At 42.9% G+C, this 19,838-nt stretch overlaps 1 protein-coding gene across 5 annotated transcripts in view; it reads left to right on the top strand.

The window, feature by feature from the left end:
* The window catches only part of znf451 (zinc finger protein 451), an 83,512-nt gene that overhangs the window by 25,106 nt on the left and 38,568 nt on the right, over window positions 1-19,838 (top strand). For all 5 annotated transcript variants that reach the window (XM_068020157.1, XM_068020159.1, XM_068020156.1 and 2 more), the window contains exons 5-7: window positions 11,937-12,048; window positions 14,319-14,466; window positions 16,547-16,673. In XM_068020157.1, coding sequence (XP_067876258.1) covers window positions 11,937-12,048; window positions 14,319-14,466; window positions 16,547-16,673 — 387 coding nt within the window. The remainder of the gene's footprint in view (window positions 1-11,936; window positions 12,049-14,318; window positions 14,467-16,546; window positions 16,674-19,838) is intronic.

Raw genomic sequence — 19,838 nt, 5'->3', positions numbered from 1 at the left:
TTAAAAGCCTTATTACAATACTATTTACATGGAGCACTTTTGTATATTGAGTATTATGTAATTAAAGGCTCTGTATCTGAATGCACGTAGCATTCGAAACAAAACAGATGAACTGATAGTGCAAATAGAAAGATATCTGTACGATCCGATTGCCATTACAGAGACATGGCTGCAAGATGACATAGATTGGGACCTTATTATTTAAGGGTCCATGACATTTAGGAAGGACAGGAAGCTAGGAAAAGGTGGAGGGGTGGCTCTGTTAATTAATAATGGTATTCACACAATAGAGAGGGATGACCTAAGTGCAGGAAACTAGGATGTAGAAGCGGTTTGGGTCGAGATAAGAAATGATAAAGGCAAGAAGTCACTTGTGGGAGTGGTGTACAGGCTCCCTAACAGTAATTGCGCAGTAGGACGGGGTACAAAGGAAGAAATAATGGGTCCTTGTCAGAAAGGTATAGCGATAATTGTGCGGGATTTTAATGTACATATAGATTGGGAAAAATCAGATGGGCAAAGCTAACCTAGATAAGTTCATAGAATGTTTTTGGGATAGTTTCTTAGAATAGAGCCAATCAGATAGCAGGCTATACTGGACATGGATAGGATTAATTAATGAGCTCATAGTGAAGTCGCCCCTAGGCAGAATATGATTGAATTTTACATTCAGTTTGAGGGAGAGAAGAGTGGGTCTAAAGACTGGTACTTTAAACTTAAATAAGGGCAATTATGAGGGCATGAAAGCAGAACTAGCAAAAGTGAACTGGCAAAGTAAGTTAAGGGATACATCAATAGAGATGCAGTGGCAGACATTTAAGGGGATATTTCAGAATACGCAATCGATACATTCCAACGAGAAAGAAAAATTCCAAAGGTGGGACCCATCATCCGTGGTTAACTAAAACAGTTAAAGATAGTATCAGACTTAAAGAAAAAGCCTATAATTGCGCAAAGATGGGAGGCAGGACAAAAGATTGGACAGAATGTAAAAAGTAGCAAACAACTAAACGATTAATGAGGAAAAAATTAGAATGAGAGAGAAAGCTGGCAAGAAGTATAAAAACATTAAGAGTTTCTATAGATATTTAAAAAAGAAAAGTTAACAAAGTGAGCGTCGGTCTTATAGAAAGTGAGTCTGGGGAATTAATAATGGAAAATAAGGAGATGGCAGATGAATTTGAAGAAGTATTTTCCATCAGTCTTCACCGTGGAGGATACAACTAATATCCCAGAAATAGCTGTAATCAGGAAATGGAAGGGAGGGCGGAACTCAGGGAATCACCAGGGAAGTGGTACTGAGCAAATTGTTGGAGCTGCGGGCTGACAAGTCCCCGGGTTCCGATGGGCTTCATCCTCTGGTCTTAAAAGAAGTGGCTAGTGAGATACTTGATGCGTTGGTTTTAATTTTCCAGAATTCCATTGATTTGGAGAAGGTTCTATTAGATTGGAAAAAGCCAATGTAACTCCTTTATTCAAAAAGGGAGGGAGGGAGACAAAGCAGGAAACTACAGGCCAGTTAGCTTAACACCTGTCAGTGAAAATGTTAGAAACTATTATTAAAGACGTTCTAGCGGAGCACTTAGAAAAATTCAAGGTAATCAGGCAGAGTCAGCATGGTTTTGTGAAAGGGAAATCATGTTTAAACAATTTATTGGAGTTCTTTGAAATAAAATGTGTTGTGGATAAAGGGGATGTACTGTACTTAGATTTCCGGAAGGCATTTGATAAAGTGCTACATCAAAGGCTATTGTGGAAAATAAAAGCTTATGGTGTAGGGGATAACATTGTGGCATGGATAGAAGATTGGATAACTAACAGGAAACAGAGTAGGCTTAAATGGATCATTTTCTAGTTGACAAGATATAACGAGTGGGGTGCCACAGTGATCTGTGCTGGGGCCTCAACTATTTACAATTTGGATAAATGATTTAGATGAAGGGATCGAAGATATGGTTGCTAAATTTGCTGATGACACAAAGATAGATAGCAAAGTAAAGTATGAAAAAGACATAAAGGGGCTACAAAGGGATATAGATATGTTAAGTGAGTGGGCAAAGATCTGGAAAATGGAGTATAATGTGGGAAAATGTGAAATTGTCAATTGTGGCAGGTACGAGTAAAAAAAAAACCCACATTATTTTAAATGGTGAGAGATTGCAGAGCTCTGAGATGCAGAGGGATCTGGGTGTCCTAGTGCATGAATCGCAAAAGGTTAGTATGCAGGTACAGCAAGTAACTAGGAAAGCCAGTAGAATGTTATCATTTATTGCGAGGGGAATTGAATGCAAAAGTTAAGGAGGTTATGTTTCAGCTCTACAGGACATTGGTGAGACCACATCTGGAGTACTGTGTACACTATTGGTCTCCTTTATTTAAGGAAGGATGTAAATGCATTGGAAGCAGTTCAGAGAAGGTTTACTCGACTAATACCTGGAATGGGCAGATTGCCTTATGAGGAAAGGTTAGACAGGCTAGACTTGTATCCACGAGTTTAGAAGAGTAAGAGGCGACTTGATTGAAACATATAAGATTCTGAGGGGTTTTGACAGGGTGGATGTGGAAAGTATGTTTCCTCTTGTGGGAGAATCTGGAACTAGGGGTCACTATTTAAAAATAAGGGGTCGCCCATTTAAGGCAGATGAGAAATTATTTCTTTGAGTGTCGTGAGTGTTTGGAACTCTCTTCCTCAAAAGGCAGTGGAAGCAGAGTCTTTGAATATTTTTAAGTAGAAGTAGATAGATTCTGGATAAGCAAGGAGGTGAAAGGTTATTTGGGGTAGGTGGGAATGTGGCGTTGAGGCTACAATCAGATCAGCCATGATCTTGTTGAATTGCGGAGCAGGCTTGAGGGGCCGAGTGGCCTACTCCTGCTTCTAATTCGTATAATTTAAATGGGGCCCTGCGATTACTAATCCTTTTGAAAAGGGGCCCTTTAACCAAAATGAGTTTGAGAACCACTTTGTTGGTGATCAGATCTGCATGGGTTTGAAACATTGTAAAACGTCAGGCAGGTTTTATTCACTTTTTGTGAATTATTTATAATCTGCAGCGGAAGGTTAGTGAAAGATTCGTAACGCCCGTGGTGTGCGCATTTCCAAGATTATTTAGTAAGTTGCAAACACATAATACTTAATTAGACTGAGAACCAGCCCTAACAGGAGAAGCTATTTGTACATTATGCTTTCAGTTGGCTTTCCAGGTCTGTTGACTCTTTTTCCAGTTCAGTGTAATTGCCACTGGATCACTGAACCCAGGAATTTGGTAATATTTGTTTGTCGAGTATTTTAATGCGTTAAGTAGTATTTAGGTTTACATATTACTTTGGTGTTTTTTTCCTCCAGGACAAATGAGGTCACTACTTCCTATGCTGTTAACATTTGACGGGAGATTGCAAGGAGATATGTTTTCCTTTTTTATTCCTTCCTGGGTTGTGGGCGTCACTGACTAGGTCAACATTTATTGTCTATTCCTAATTGCCCTTGAGAAGGTGGTGGTGAGCTGCCATATGGGGTCGGTACACCCACAGTGCTGTTAGGGAGTTCTGGGATTTTGACCCGGCAACAATGAAGGAATGGCGATATAGTTGCAAGTCAGGATGGTGTATGGCTTGGAGGGGAACTGGTGGTGGTGTTCCCATGTATCTGCTGCCCTTGTCCTTCTAGGTGGTAGAGGTCGTGGATTTGGAAGGTGCTGTCGAAGGAGACTTGGTGAGTCGCTGCAGTGCATCTTGTAGATGATGCACACTGCTGCCACTGTGCTTCGGTGGTGGGGGGTCTGAATGTTTGTGGATGGGGTGCCAATCAAGTGGGCTGCTTTGTCTTGGATGGTGTCGAGCTTCTTGAGTACTGTTGGAGCTGCACCCATGCAGGCAAGTGGAGAGTATTCCATCACACTCCTGATTTGTGCCTTGTAGATGGTGGGCACGCTTTGGGGAGTCAGGAGGTGAGTTAGTCGCCACAGGATTCCTAGCCTCTGACCTGCTCTTGTAGCCACAGTAATTTATATGACTACTCCAGTTCAGATTCTGGTCAGTGGTAACCTCAGGATGTTGATAGTGGGCGATTTCAGCGATCGTAATACCGTTGAATGTCAAGGGGAGATGGTTAGATACTCTCGTTGCAGATGGACATTGCCTGGCATTTGTGTGGTGCGAATGTTACTTGCCACTTATCAGCCCAAGCCCAGATATTGTCCAGGTCTTGCTGCACTTCTACACTGACTGCTTCAGTATCTGAGGAGTCGCGAATGGTGTTGAACATTGTGCAATCATCAGCGAACATCCCCACTTCTGACCTTATGATTGAAGGAAGGTCAATGAAGCAGCTGAAGATGGTTGGGCCCAGGACGCTACCTTGAGGAACTCCTACGGTGATGTCTTGGAGCTGCGATGATCAACCTCCAACAACCACAACCATCTTCCTTTGCATTTGGTATGACTTCAACTAGTGGTGAGTTTTCCCCCTGATTCCCATTGACTCCAGATCCAGATTTGCTAGGGCTCCTTGATGCCATACTCGGTCAAATGCCTCACCTCTGGAGTTCAGCTCTTTTGTCCATGTTTGAACCAAGTCTGTAATGAGGTCAGGAGCTGAGTAGCCCTGGCGGAACCCAAACTGAGTGTAAGTGAGCAGATTATTGCTAAGTAAGTGCCGCTTGGTAGCACTGTCTATGACACCTTCCATCACTTTACTGAAGATTGAGAGTAGATTGATGAGGCGGTAACTGGATTTGTCCTGCTTTTTGTGTACAAGATATATGTGGACAATTTCCCACATTCTATTCTATGATTCTATGGCAGTGTTGTAGCTGGACTGGAACAGCTTGGCTTGGGGCACAGTAAGTTCAGGGGCACAGGTTTTCAGTATTATTGCCGGAATATTGTCAGAGCCCGTAGCATTTGCAGTATCCAGTGCCTTCACTCGTTTCTTGATATTATGTGGAGTGAATCGAATTGGCTGAAAATTGTTACAGAAATCATAGAAGGTTTAAGGCACAGGAAGGAGGCCACTTGGCCCATCATGTCTGCGCCGGCCAATAAACGATCCACCTATTCTAATCCCACCTTCCAGCATTTGGTCTGTAGCCCTGCAGGTTACGGCACTTGAAGTGAATATCCAGACTCCTTTTGAATGAGTTGAGGGTCTCTGCCTCAGCTACCCTTTCAGGCAGTGAGTTCCAGACTCCCACCACCTTCTGGGTGAAAAGAGTTTTCCTCATCTCCCCTCTAATTTTTCTACCAATCACTTTAAATCTATGCCCCCTCGTCACTGATCTCTCTGCTAAGGTGAATAGACCCTTCACCTTCACTCTATCCAGGCCCCTCACAATTTTGTACATCTCAATCAAATCTCCCCTCAGCCTTCTCTGTTCCAAGGAGAACAACCCAAGCCTATCCAATCTTTCCTCATAGCTGCATTTTTCCAGTCCTGGCAACATCCTCGTAAATCTCCTTTGTACCCTCTCTAGTGCAATTACATCCTATCTGTAATGAGGTGACCAGAACTGCACACAGTACTCAAGTTGTGGCCTAACCAATGAGTTATACAGTTCCAGCATAACCTCCCTGTTCTTATATTCTATACCTCGGCTAATAAAGGAAATATTGCAAATGCTTCAGCCTTATCTTTTGCACTGATGTGCTGGGCTCCCTCATAATTGAGGATGGGGATATTTATAGAGCCACCTCCTCCAATTAATTAAAAGCAAAATACTGCGGATGCTGGAAATCTGAAATAAAAACAAAAAATGCTGGAAATACTCAGCAGGTCTGGCAGCATCTGTGGAGAGAGAAGCAGAGTTAACGTTTCGGGTCAGTGACCCTTATTCGGAACTGGCAAATATTAGAAATGTAAAAGATTTTAAGCAAGTAAAGCGGGGGTGGGGCAAGAGATAACAAAGGAGAAGGTGTAGATAGGACAAGGTCACAGAATAGCTGACCAGAAGGTCATGGAGCAAAGGCAAACAATATGTTAATAGTGTGCTGAAAGACAAAGCATTTGCACAGATAGGGTGTTAACGGACTGAAAACTGAACAGCAGCAAGTACAAACATGAAAAAAGCAGTGGATAAGCAAACTGAACAAACCAAGATGAAATAAAATAAACATAGAAAAAAAATGTAAAAAAGAAAAAATAATTAAAAATGAAAGTAGAGTGGGGGGCACGTCATGCTCTGAAATTATTGAACTCAATGTTCAGACCGGCAGGCTGCAGTGTGCTTAATCGGTAAATGAGATGCTGTTCCTCGAGCTTGCGTTGATGTTCACTGGAACACTGCGGCAAGCCCAGGATGGAGATGTGAGCATGAAAGCAGGGGTGAGTGTTGAAATGGCAAGCAACCGGAAGCTCAAAGTCCTGCTTGCGGACTGAGCGGAGTTGTTCCGCAAAGCGGTCACCCAGTCTGCATTTGGTCTCCCCAATGTAGAGGAGACCACGTTGTGAGCAGTGGATACAGTATATTACGTTGAAAGAAGTACAAGTAAATCGCTGCTTCACCTGAAAGGAGTGTTTGGGCCTTGTCCAATGTACACCTTCTCCTTTGTTATCTCTTGCCCCACCTCCGCTTTACTTGCTTATAACCTTTGACATTTCTAATATTTGCCAGTTCCGAAGAAGGGTCACTGACCTGAAACGTTAACTCTGCTTCTCTCTCCACAGATGCTGCCAGACCTGCCGAGTATTTCCAGAATTTCTTGTTTTTATTTCCTCCAATTAGTTGTTTAATTGTCCACCACCATTCATGACTGGATGTGGCAAGACTGCACAGCTTAGATCTGATCCGTTTGGGATCGCTTGGCTCTGTCTTATCACATGCTGCTTACGCTGTTTGGCACGCAAGTAGTCCTGGGTTGTAGCTTCACCAGGTTGACACCTCCTGTACCTTTTTGGGCAGGTTTTGGACATTACTGCACCCCTCCTATAAGGCTTTTTTCCTCTAGTGGTTTGTGTTTGAGGGAAAAAAGCAACTCCTGATTTTATATACCAAATCTCTTGATTTTCAAGTTTGTTTCTTGAGACATTGGGGTTGGTATTAGTAGGATTACAGAAGTAGGGAGGGACGAGATTATGGAGATATTTGAAAACAAGGGTGAGGATTTTAAAATCTAGGTGTTGCTTAAGAGCCGGGAGGCAGTGTAGATCAGTGAGCACAGTGGTGATGGGTAGCAGGACTTGGTGCAAGTTAGAATGCGAGCAGCAGAGTTTTGGATGACCTCAAGTTTACAGAGGGTAGAACATGGCATGCTGGCCTGGAGTGCATTAGAATAGGCAAGTCTAGAGCTAGCAAAGGCATAAAGGAGAGCTTCAGCAGCAGCTGAAGTTGAAATCTTTTATTGGTGGCGCAGATATATGGTTGGAAGCTCATCATGGGGTCAAATATGACTAAGGTTTCGAGCCTCAGATAGTTGCCAGGGTGGGGGATGGAGTCATTGGCTGGGGGACAGAGGTTGTGGCAGGGACTGAAGACAATGGCTTCGGCCTTCCCAATATTTAGTTGGAGGAAATTTCTGCTCATGCAGTTCCGGATGGTGGGAAAAAGGAGTGACAATTTAGAGACAGTGGAGGGGTCGAGAGAAGTATTGGTGAGGAAGAGCTGGGTATTATCAGAGTACATGTAGAAATTGACACAGTTTGCTGATGTCACTGAGGGGCATCATGTAGGTGATGAATAAGAGGGGGCCAAGGATAGATCCTTTGGGGACAGCAGAGGTAACAGTGCAGGAGCAGGAAGAGAAGCAACTGCATTTGATTTTATGGCTAAATTAGTAAGAAAGGAACCAGGAAAGTACAGTTTCACCCAGTTGGACCACAGTGTTAGAGGAGGATGATGTGAGCAACCATGTCCAAGGCTGCAGATATGTCGAGAAGGACGGGGAGGGATAGTTCACACTTGTCACCATCACATAGGGTGCTATTTGTGACTTTAAGAGCCATTTTGTTACTATGGCAGGCGTGGAAACCTGATCGGAGTGATCTCATGTATGGTGTTCCAAGAAAGATGGGCACGGAATTTAGGAGGCGACAACACGTTCAAGGACTTTGGAGAACAAAGGGAGATTGGAGATGGGGCAGTAGTTTGCAGGGATGGGGGCAGGTGGTGATGATGGCAGGTTTGAGGAGAGAGGGACAGTACCTGAGGAGAGAGAACCGTTTGCAATATCAGCTAAAGTAGGAGCCAGGAAGGGAACTTGGGTGGTCAGCAGTTTAGTTGGAATAGAGTCGAGGGAGCAGGAGGTGGGTCTCATGGACAAGATGAGCTCACAGAGGGCAAGAGGGAGACAGGAGAGAAACTAGAGAAAGATGCAAGCTCATGGCTAGGATGGAGGGGTGTGGACAGGATCTTTAGTGGAAGCTTGGCCTGGTGGGCTCATGGAAGGGAGGGAAGTGGCAGAGGCAGCTGATCAGAAGGCCTCAATCTTGGAGGCAAAGAAATCCATGAGCTCCTTGCAGTTGGAGCTGAAAATGGAGGAGAAAGAGGGGAGGGGTTTAAGAAGATGGTATGCAGTTGGGAGAAGACGATGGGGTTATCTTTGCATTCCCAGATGATCCTAGAATAGGGATTAGTTTTAGCAAGTGAGCAAAACCTGATTTGTGCTTTGTGGTCCAGCCAGATTTGGCGGTGAATGACTAAACTAATTGTATGCTATATCTGGAATGAGGGGGTTGTGCTTTGGTTGAGTAGAATGGGCCTGTACTGTTTGGAGTTTGGAAGAATGAGATGTGATCTCATTGAAACATGTAAGATTCTGAGATGGCTTGACAGGGTAGACACTGAGAGGCTGTTTGCTCTAGTTGGAGAGTCTAGAGCTAGGGGACATAGTTTAAGAATAAGGGATCGATCATTTAAGACTGAGATGAGAGAAATTTCTTCAGACATTTTTGGACTCCAGGGGAATGAAGGGATATGGGGATTGGGTAGGTAGTGGGGTCGAGGTCAAAGATCGGCCATGATCTTATTGAATGGCAGAACAGGATTGAGGGGCCTTCTCCTATTTTTTATGCTCTTGAATACGTGTCCCTCGGGCTTGAGTCTGGAGATGAGGGCAGTACAAAATGGAACGGCCTGGGTGAGAAAATAATGGTTTTATTGGGGACTAGGGCATCACTTCGAAGGTGGAGCAATCACTGCTATTTTGATCGATTGATAAACAAGTGCAAGATGAAGGCAATTGATATTAACCAATAATTGTTTATCTCGATCCATGGCCTTGGCCAAAGACCTAATGGTCTTTGATTTGAGCATCAGTGTGCATAGAAGTGTGCTTTGTCTAACTATTGTAACAGAATGTGAGAGAGGGCTGAAGGACTTTAGGTGCAGCTTTAGGAAATTGTATGTAAAATGTCCATGACCAAGGCGGTGTAAAATCTGTAAAGGCACTGAAGGCCCTTCTAGACCAAGTCCCAGTTTGGAAAGATGCAAGGTAGGGAAATAGTTCACTTGGTGAGAGGTTGGAGAGGAATGAACTGAAAATGAGGTGCTGTGGGCTGGAAAGTAAACCCTGTTTCTGTTACGTTTGTCTTTGCCATGAGTGAATAAACCGCTTTTGTTTTGAACATCAGGCTCCAGTCTGTCTACCTAATTGACCCCTGCTCCAGCTTGCTGTACTGTTTTGATTACATTGCAATATAGAAAGACCTGCCATGATATTTTGCGATTGGCTTTGAGTTCCCAGCACAGTCCTTTGCTACGAGCAAGTTTAAGAATGACTGCAAAGATTTGCAAAGAGTTGTGGTGGGCGAGTGTTGTAAGAAATAGCTAGTTATCAGTGTGTGCACAGTTTTTGAGACAATGTGATCCAAGTCACAAACAATGCTACTGTGCAATATTGAAAGTATCAAGAGGACACGAATAGAAAATGAACTGATGCAAATATGAGAACAGATTTTTTTGCCACCTACAAAGTGGCATAGCTGTGAAAAAGATTCCTGTCATTTGTGATTTATGCATTAAACATTGGACGTGGGATTTTAGGTTGTCGGTATAAGTGAAAGTTGGATATTACATGGAGCACAATGGTTTTGGTGTAAATGAAATGATGGAAATTTCATTTATGGAATGCAGCTAATGATGATTGTACAGAGTGGATTATAACAGATTATTATCCTGAATTTCGGTGGGCTGAACTACCTTCGGGGGCAGATTTCACAAGCTTCTATGCTGGAAGTTTTATTTACAGTGACCCCTTTGGAGAGTAAATAAATTGAGCAGATTCCACAACTTTTATTCCAGATTGTGCATGTCTGTTGGATGGAAATTGTCTTGATGGGACCCAATGCATTGTGTTCTGATAGGGTCCTGGCCAGTAGGGGTCCTACTGTAATAATTTCAGAATGCTTAGTGTTCCATGATGGGGAAGTTGCTGATGGCTGGCAGTTGATCATGCTTCAGTTTCAGTTCCATTCCCATCCATTGGTAGACTGTTGAAGTTGGGTTCATTCCATTGTGATGTGAATCTAGGGGCGATCAGATGTGGAACAGGCAGTTTGGTAATGGTAATCCTCCTTTGTATTGTGTGAGGAACTGAGGGAGCGAACCTTAAATGTGTTATGGATAAACACATTAGTATGCACACCCATTTTACCATTGCATAACCTGAGTTGTTTGAGTTAGTGATCAGCTCATGATGTATAGTAATCAAGAGTACTGATTGAAATTTTTTTTTTTTAACAAGAATGCTTGATTGGCCAGACTAGTCGCTATCACTGAAACAAGTTAGCTGGTTATTGATCTAATCACTGTTTGTCGGAGCTTGCTGTGTGCAAATTGGATTTCATTTTTCCAACATCACAACAACAGTACTTCATTGGCTGTGGAACACTTTGAGAAGTCCTGAGGTTGTGAACGGTGCTATAGAATTGCAAGTTGGTTCATTCTCCTTACTTTAAATTAGTGCTTGTTACTCATTCTTCTGAGCATATGTCCTTGAGACATTTGGAAGGGATACATCCCATAAGATGGTCGCAAGGCCCTTTCACAAGAAGTATGAAGACAACAACAGCCTGGCATATGAATAGGATTATCTTTCACTTATTTGTTATAAGGTGGAGCAGTGCTGTATCCCAGCAGCATGAGCTTTAAAATACAGGCCGATATTGGTATTGCACACAACAGAATTGAAAGCATAGTGAAACTAAGGAAAACTGTCCTTTCAGGGACAAATCCCTCACACTGCAAAGAATTTACAGCCCATTCAATCCAAGTGGTCCATGCTGATGTGTATGCTCCATATCAGCCTCCTTCCACTCTACTTCATTTAACTCTATCAGCAAATTCTTCTATTTGTTTTGCTTTCGTATACTTATCTAGCTTCTCTTTATATGTATCTATGCTATTTGCCTTAACTGCTCTGTGGTAGTGAGTTTCACATTCTCACCATTCTCTGGATAAAGAAGTTTCTCCTGAATTCCCCATTGGATTTATTAGTGACTATCTGTAGACGTAGAGACGATGCTTCCACATCCAAACCTTCCAATCTTGAAGAACTCTGTCAGGTGACTCCTCAGTCTTCTCTTTTTCATAGAGAAGTGTCCCAGCCTGTTCAGCTTTTCTTGATCGTGATATTTTCTCAGTTCTGGTAGCATTCTGATGAATATTTTTCGCACTTTTCCCATTGCCTCTACATCCTTTTCACAATATGGAGACCAGAACTGTGCACAGTGCTCCCAAGTGTGGTTTAACCAAGGGTGTATGTATCCAAACTCTCATTTTCAAACCAGGTGGCTAAAAACCATGGGTTTCCATAAGATTTGTGTCTCTGTTTCAAATTAAAATATTTATTCTGTGCGGAAATCATTTCATTTTGTAGGAACAGTCATTATAGCGGATATACATCTTCTGTCATTTTTTATTTTTACCAGTATCTGGGCTGTTGCTGGTAGCTGTTGGCTATTATTGAGGAATTTTCCTCTGAAGTTTTTACATTGTGTGTTTGTGCAGGAGAAGGTGGATTCACAGCATGCTCATGGCATGCAAGAGTTGGAATTCATTCAAGGACAACCTGCAACAGAAGAAGCGCGAAGGTGTGTCGACGGGTGGCTGAAAGTGCCAGGTATCATTTCTCCTACGTGATGTCACTTTTATAAATTATTATTTTTGTTTGGCAATGTAAATCGCTGAGTTAAAGGGAGAAGGAGGAAACCTGGGTGGTGGCGGCGGTGGGGACTTATCCACACTTGTACATGAAAATGACAGGCAGAAAAGGCCAGCTGGACCATCGTGGCTAAGCACTTTTTCCCACCCTTTCCACCACTGTAATCTACTGGGAAAGGCAAAAAAAAAACTCAACGACAATAAGGGAAAAAAAACACACTCTTGAAAATTCCTCTTCAGTTTCCCCCTCAGGTGGTGGAAACCAGTTAAGGAAATCACGTGGGCCAAATGTTATCCCATAAGATACTTGCCTTCTATATGATGTGATCTCTGCCCTAGTTTCTTCCTTACAGACAGTCTGAGATCCACTCACCTGCCAATATCAGTGACTGCACAAAGATTGCTGTTTGTTGGTGGGAATGCCCAACCATGATCGCTTGAAGATCCCATGCAATGGGAGGGCTTTCTTTGGTCCCTGTCCACAATCCAGGCCAAGCCTTGAGATGGATTTGTGGCAAAAAGGCCAGGGAGGGGGAACTCCCAGATTCACCAGCTGGGGCCAGGAGACAACCTCACAGCTGTTGACTAAGGGTATAGAGATAGGGAACAAAGGTGGGTAGATGGTGTTGAGATACAGAAACATCATGATTAAATGGCAGAACAAGCTTGAGGGGCTGAAGGGTCTACTCGCATTCCTAATATTACATAATAATAGCTAAGTGGTGTAAAATTATTTTTAAAAATGATTTGTTTGGCAACAACAACTTGCCTTTAATATAACAAAATGTCCCAAAGCACTTCACAGGAGTGTTATAAAGCAAACTTTGATGCCAAACCACATAAAGTGATATTAGGACAGATGACAAGCTTGGTTAGAGGTAGGTTTTAAGGAGCATCTTAAAGGAGGAGAGAGAGGTAGAAGGGCAGAGATCTTGAGGGAAGAAATTCCAGAGCTTTGGGTCTTGGCAGCTCAAGGCACAGCCGCTAATGGTGGAGCGATTAAAATCAGGGATGTGCAGGAAGAGGCCAGAATTAGAGGAGTGTTGTACAAAAAAGTCTAAAATATTGGATGATTTACAACATATCAAAGATTCCCAAAATAAAAATTCAGTGTGTCAGTCTGAACTGAAAAGGGCTGAATTACTGTTGTGCATAAAATGTATTAAGGGCAATAAATGTAAAATTACAGAGAATTCCACTCTACTTTCCCCAAGTACATTGTTCCACTTGGAAAGTCTTGTACTTTACTGTATTATTGCCTATGTTGACGCACATTGCTTGATGCAAGGCTGATCCATACAGACCAGGAAGGCTCCACATTTAATCCTTGCCTGTGGTTGAGTTAGCCAGCAGCTTGAGTTGCAGTTGGCTGCTCATCATGCATGGAGCTAGGAAAGGAAACACATCAGCTCTGGTCCTCTCTCTGGATCACTATCTGAACCAACCTCCTCCAGCCCAACAAACCTCTGAGAACTCTGCATTCCTCCAACCTTGCCTCTTGTGCATTCTCGAATTCCTTCACTCCTCCATTGGTGACCATGCTTTGAACTATCTAAGCCATAAGTTCTGGAATTCACGCACTAAACATCTCTGATGCTCCTTAAAACTTAGCTCTTCGAACAAGCTTTTGTTCACATGTCCTAATATCTCCTTTGGTTTGGTGTCAAAAAAAAAAAAAGTTGTTCCTTTGAAGTGTCTTGGGGCGTTTATTACGTTGCACGTGCTGTATAAATGCAAATTGCTGACTCCTGGATGTGATGGGTGTTGGGTGGGGATTGGAGCTGATCAGGTGAAGCATACGACTTGGATAAAGTACTTGAAAGCTGGCTGGCAGCCATGGAATGGTGTTGCTGCAATATTCTATCTCTTCAGGAGAGGAATGGAAAATACTAAACAAATGAAAATCCTGGATATATTTGGTCCTGTATTTGGATCCTTCCTTCTGACAATATCCCTGATCATAATGTTTTGGTAAATACAACTGCTGCAATTTATTCTTCAGTGCAAAATAATGTTCTAAGAATGAGTAACATTTCCAAGCTCTTATTTAGTTGTGAAATTGGAAAGATTTTATTTGCTACGTTCACATTAATTTTTATTCTGGTTCTTACCGAGTTAACAGTTTTGTATTTTCTTGCGTTCCTGATCTGTTTCTTTGCATATTTTGCCCTTCTCTCCTTCCCCCCCACCAAAATCCCTTCTTTGCTTCCCAATGTATTTTCCAAATAGGGCTAAAGCCTGGGGTTGTCAGTTTTGGGCGTAGAGCAGATAGAAGGCGCACAGATGCATCAGAGACTTCTGATCCCATTGACTGCCCTATAATGAATTGCAACAGGAAGTTTGACAATAGGCACCTGCTTCTAGGACATTTGAAAAGGTACGCACTTTCTTTTAAACTTGATAGTGAAAGTAATGTCAGTATATGGCTGTGTAAATGTTTTAAGAAATCGGAATACAGCAAAATAGTGACTCAGCAACTGGATAAAGTTAATTCCTTGCCAATTCAATCTTTGTATAAATTTGTCCGAACGGTACTGCTGAGTGGCTGCAGTGATTGCTGAACCATGACTGTCTGATTTCGAGACACCTGACTTCATTGGCCTGTTTGTGGTTGAGTTTCAACATTTCCCCTCAGCTCTGTGTTCAGTTCTGGGCACCACACCCTCAGGAAGGATATATTGGCCTTGGACAGGGTGCAATGCAGATTCACCAGAATGATACCAGGCCTAAAAGGGATAAATTATGAGGACAGGTTACACAAACTAGGCTTATATTTCATTGAATGTGAAAGGTTAAGGGTGATCTAATTGAGGTGTTTAAGATGATTAAAACTTTGTTTTATGAAGCCTTGAATCCATCCATTGATGAATAGTGTAGCTCTCTGTGGCAGGCTGACAGGGAAAATCCATTTGAGTGCTGTGCTCGGTACAGTCCAGAGTCTGGCAGACCTATGTATAAAAGCAAAATACTGCGGATGCTGGAAATCTGAAATAAAAACAAGAAATGCTGGAACCACTCAGCAGGTCTGGCAGCATCTGTGGAGAGAGAAGCAAAGTTAACGTTTCAGGTCAGTGACCCTTCTTCAGAACTGGCAAGTATTAGAAATGTGAAAGATTATAAGCAAGTAAAGCGGGGGTGGGGCAAGAGATAACAAAGGAGAAGATGTAGATAGGACAAGGTCACAATAGCTGACCAGAAGGTCATGGAGCAAAGGCAAACAATATGTTAATGGTGTGTTGAAAGACAAAGCATTAGTACAGATAGGGTGTTAACGGACTGAAAAATGAACAGCCGCAAGTACAAACATGAAAAAAAAAGTGGGTAAGCAAACTGAACAAACCAAGATGAAATAAAATAAACACAAAAAATAAAGAAAAAAATAACTAAAAATAAAAGTAAAATGGGGGGGGCCCGTCATGCTCTGAAATTATTGAACTCAATGTTCAGTCCGGCAGACTGTAATGTGCCTAATCGGTAAAGGAGATGCTGTTCCTCGAGCTTGCGTTGGTGTTCACTGGAACACTGCGGCAAGCCCAGCATAGAGATGTGAGCATGAGAGCAGGGGGGAGTGTTGAAATGGCAAGCAACCGGAAGCTCGGGGTCATGCTTTCGGACTGAGCGAAGGTGTTCCGCAAAGCAGTCAATAATTTCAGAGTATGACGGGCTCCCTTTTTACTTTCACTTTAAGTTATTTTTTCTTTTTTATATATTTTTTGTTTTTATTTTATTTCATAGTTTGTTCAGTTTGCTTACCCACTTTTTTTTTCATGTTTGTACTTACGACTGTTCAATTTTCAGTCCATTAACACCCTATCTGTACTAATGCTTTGTCTTTCAACACACCATTAACATACTGTTTGCCTTTGCTCCATGACCTTCTGGTCAGCTATTCTGTGACCTTGTCCTATCTACACCTTCTCCTTTGTTATCTCTTGCCCCACCCCCGCTTTACTTGCTTATAATCTTTCACATTTCTAATACTTGCCAGTTCTGAAGAAGGGTCACTGACCTGAAACGTTAACTCTGCTTCTCCCTCCACAGATGCTGCCAGACCTGCTGAGGATTTCCAGCATTTCTTGTTTTTATTTCTGGCAGACCTATGGCTGTGTTGATTTTGGGCTATGTGATGGAGAAGTCCATCTTAACAACGTTGAAGTGGTATGGGTGAGCTGTTGTCATTCCTCTGCAACACGTCTGACGATTATGCAGCCACTTAGTGGGGTTTCCACATTTATGCCAAAATGTTAAATGCGCTCTGTCGAGGGACCTGTGTAATTCCTGTGCTTCATGTAATGGGCGCACAAACTGACAGCTGGAGCATGATCATCTCATAAAATCCCCCTCTGCAACTTTTTTGTTCGATGCTATACTTCTCTAATCTTTGCTATTGGCTGGCTTAGAGGAAGTTCAATTCATACAACAGTGGTAACTTTTTAATGTGTTTTCTTTACAAAAAGGTTTGACCATTCTCCCTGTGATCCCACAATTACACTTCATGGGTCTCCATCCACTTGGTATATTTGTGTTGCATGCTGCCAACGATTCACAAACCCACAGAAATATGAAGATCATTTGGCTTTAAAGGTACATGATGATAATTGCTTGCATGATGAATAACATTCATATTTAATACACCTATGTGTAATTTTTCCATTTTTAAGTTAACCATGGCAGGCATTGCTCATTTCTCTACTTAAATATGTAAGTTCCTAAATCATTGATGAAATCTCTCAAGTAGCTTACCTCTTTTTGTTTTAGTTTATTTTATATTTAGAGATACAGCACTGAAACAGGCCCTTTGGCCCACCGAGTCTGTGCCGACCATCAACCACCCATTTATACTAATCCTACACTAATCCCATATTCCTGCCACATCCCCACCTGTCCCTATATTTCCCTACCACCTACCTATACTAGGGGCAATCTATAATGGCCAATTTACCTATCAACCTGCAAGTCTTTGGCATGTGGGAGGAAACCGGAGCACCCGGAGAAAACCCACGCAGACACAGGGAGAACTTGCAAATTCCACACAGGCAGTACCCAGAATTGAACTCGGGTCGCTGGAGCTGTGAGGCCGCGGTGCTAACCACTGTGCCGCCCACTCTACTCTAGTCTCCTCCCCACGCTTCTTTCCTGTTCATTTCGCCGTGCACCTTCCTCCCCCCACCCCCCCCAACTCCTTTTCAAAGTAGGGCAATGGAATCTTTTGTGTGCATCCGAGAGGGAGATGGGGTCTCAGTTTAATGTCTCATCCGAAAGATGGCACCTCTGTTAGTGCTGTACTCCCTCCGTTCTGCACTGGATTGCTAGCCTGGATTATGTGTTCAAGTCTCTGGAGTGGGATTTGAACCCACGACTATCTAATTCGGAGGTGAGAGTGCTACTCCTGAAGCCACAGCTGGCACATCTTGTTCAATGCCATATGACGCAATGCTGTGGTATGTTTAGAATGGTGTTTGGAACACTGTACTGTGTTCTTCAAACTAACCTCAAAAGGTTTGGATTGGAAAGTTATGCAATTCAGATGATTACAGATAAGTACAGTTTCAGGATTTCTTTTTACCTTCTGCTTCATCAAAAAGCTGAAGCTTCATATATTATGCTGCTACTACTCCCTGGAATTAGTGATGCCAGCCATGATCTAAAGCAGTCAGTAAAGGCACACTCAGTGTTTCCTTGTTTCCAAACTATTCAGAGTGTTATGACTGCAACTTGAAGAGCAGGGTGAGGCTTCATTGAAAAGAGCGTGGAGTGCTGGGAAAGGCTAGCCCCCCCCCCCCCCTACCCCCAACACCTCCTAGTTCTCCCATCCCCCACCTCCCAGTTACAGTGGAATGAACTTGTTCGAGAAAATCAAGTATGACTTCACAGGCAAGCAGGTAGGTGATTTGTTGGAGAAGACGCTACCTTTTGGGTGAGTATCTGGTAAGTGATTAAGGCCTATTCTAATCCTAACGTTTAAAATAGTCAAGGAACTATTGGTAAGCTTAATAAAATATATTTAAAATAAACAATTGATTAAAATAATTAAGTAGTTAATTAAACACATTAAGGATTCCAGGACAGGTGATGTGTCACAGCTGCAGCATGTGGGAGCTCCTGGATGCCACTGTGATCCAGGGCAAACACGTCCGCAGTAAGTGTTTAGGCCTTGAAGAGCTTCAGTTCAGAGTCATTGTACAGGAGTCCAAGCTGCAGACACTGCGACACGTCAGGGAGGGGGAAAGTTACCTGGATATTTTGTATCAGGAAATGGTCGCATCCCTTAGGATAGGGTCTTCTGATTTGGTCAGTAACAGGAGAGTGTGGCTGCAGTTGAGGCAGATAAGGGGACCCAGAGGGCAGGAGTGCTAGAGCCTCCGCCTTTGCGATTGTGCAACAGGTTTGAGGTTCTTTCAGCTTGTTTGGATGAGAGTGGGAGCTGCAGGGTGGATGAGCTAACTGACCATGGCACCATGGTACAGCGAAGCCATTCAAGTGGAGAGAGAAAAAAGTAATAAAAACAATAAATGCTGGAACCACTCAGCAAGTCTGGCAGCATCTGTGAAAAGAGAAGCAGAGTTAACGTTTCGGGTCAGTGACCCTTCTTCGGAGAAAAGTAATGTCGTGGTAGTAGGGGACAATATAGATAGGAGGATTGGCACTCTTCTCTGCAACAAAGAGTGAGAGTCCAGAAGGCTGTGTTGCCTGCCTGGTGCCAGAGCTCGGGACATCTGCTCAGGGCTGGAGAGGAACATACAGTGGGAGGGGGAGGATCCAGTCATCGTGGTCCATGTAGCTAGCAACGCCATAGGCAACATAGAGAAAGAAGTTCTGCATAGTCTGTATGAGGAACTAGGCACCAAATTAAGAAGCAGAACCTCAAAGGTAATAATCTCTGGATTATTACCTTTGAGGTTCTGCTTAATTTGGTGCCTAGTTCGTCATACTGACTATCTCTGGATTATTACCTGAACCGTGTGCAAATTGGCATAGGTCAAATAAGATTAGAGAAATTAATGTGTGGTTCAAAGACTGGTGTGTAGAAGTGGGTTCCTCTTGGGGCAGTGGCACCAGTACTGGGGAAAGTGGTGGCTGTACCGTTGGGACGGTCTACCCCTGAACCATGCTGGGGCGGGTGTTCTAGACTCTATGACTCTAAGCCGCATAACTAGGGAAGTTGAGAGGGTTTTCAACTGAATAGTGGGGGCAAGGGATCAAATTTGTCAAGATATAGTAAATCAAGGAGTAGAGATAAGGCAAGAGAGAAAAGTATTAATATGGGAAATGATAAACAGACTGTGACAGGAAGGGACAGAGTGTACAAATCTAAGAGTAAATCAATAGATAAGGCTAGAGGTTACAAAAATAATAAAAGGACAAAACTAAAGGCTCTGTATCTGAATGCATGTAGATTCGAAACCAAACAGATGAACTGAGAGTGCAAATAGAAATAAATAAGTACGATCTGATAGCCATTACAGAGACATGGCTGCAGGACGACATAGATTGGAAGCTGAATATTGAAGGGCACATGACATTTCGGAAGGACCGGAAGCTAGGAAAAGGTGGAGGGGTAGCTCTATTAATTAATGGTATTAGCGCAATAGAGAGGGGTGACCTAAGTTCACGAGACCAGAGTGCAGAAGCAGTTTGGGTAGAGATGGGAAATCATAAAGGCAAGAAGCCACTTGTGGGAGTCGTGTACAGGCCACCTAACATTAACCACACGGTAGCACTGGGTATAAAGGAAGAAATTGTTAGCTT

Source organism: Heterodontus francisci, chromosome 3 (assembly GCF_036365525.1).
Source record: "Heterodontus francisci isolate sHetFra1 chromosome 3, sHetFra1.hap1, whole genome shotgun sequence".
In the NCBI taxonomy this organism is placed as follows: domain Eukaryota; kingdom Metazoa; phylum Chordata; class Chondrichthyes; order Heterodontiformes; family Heterodontidae; genus Heterodontus; species Heterodontus francisci.
This window is presented reverse-complemented; position numbering and strand designations above follow the sequence as displayed.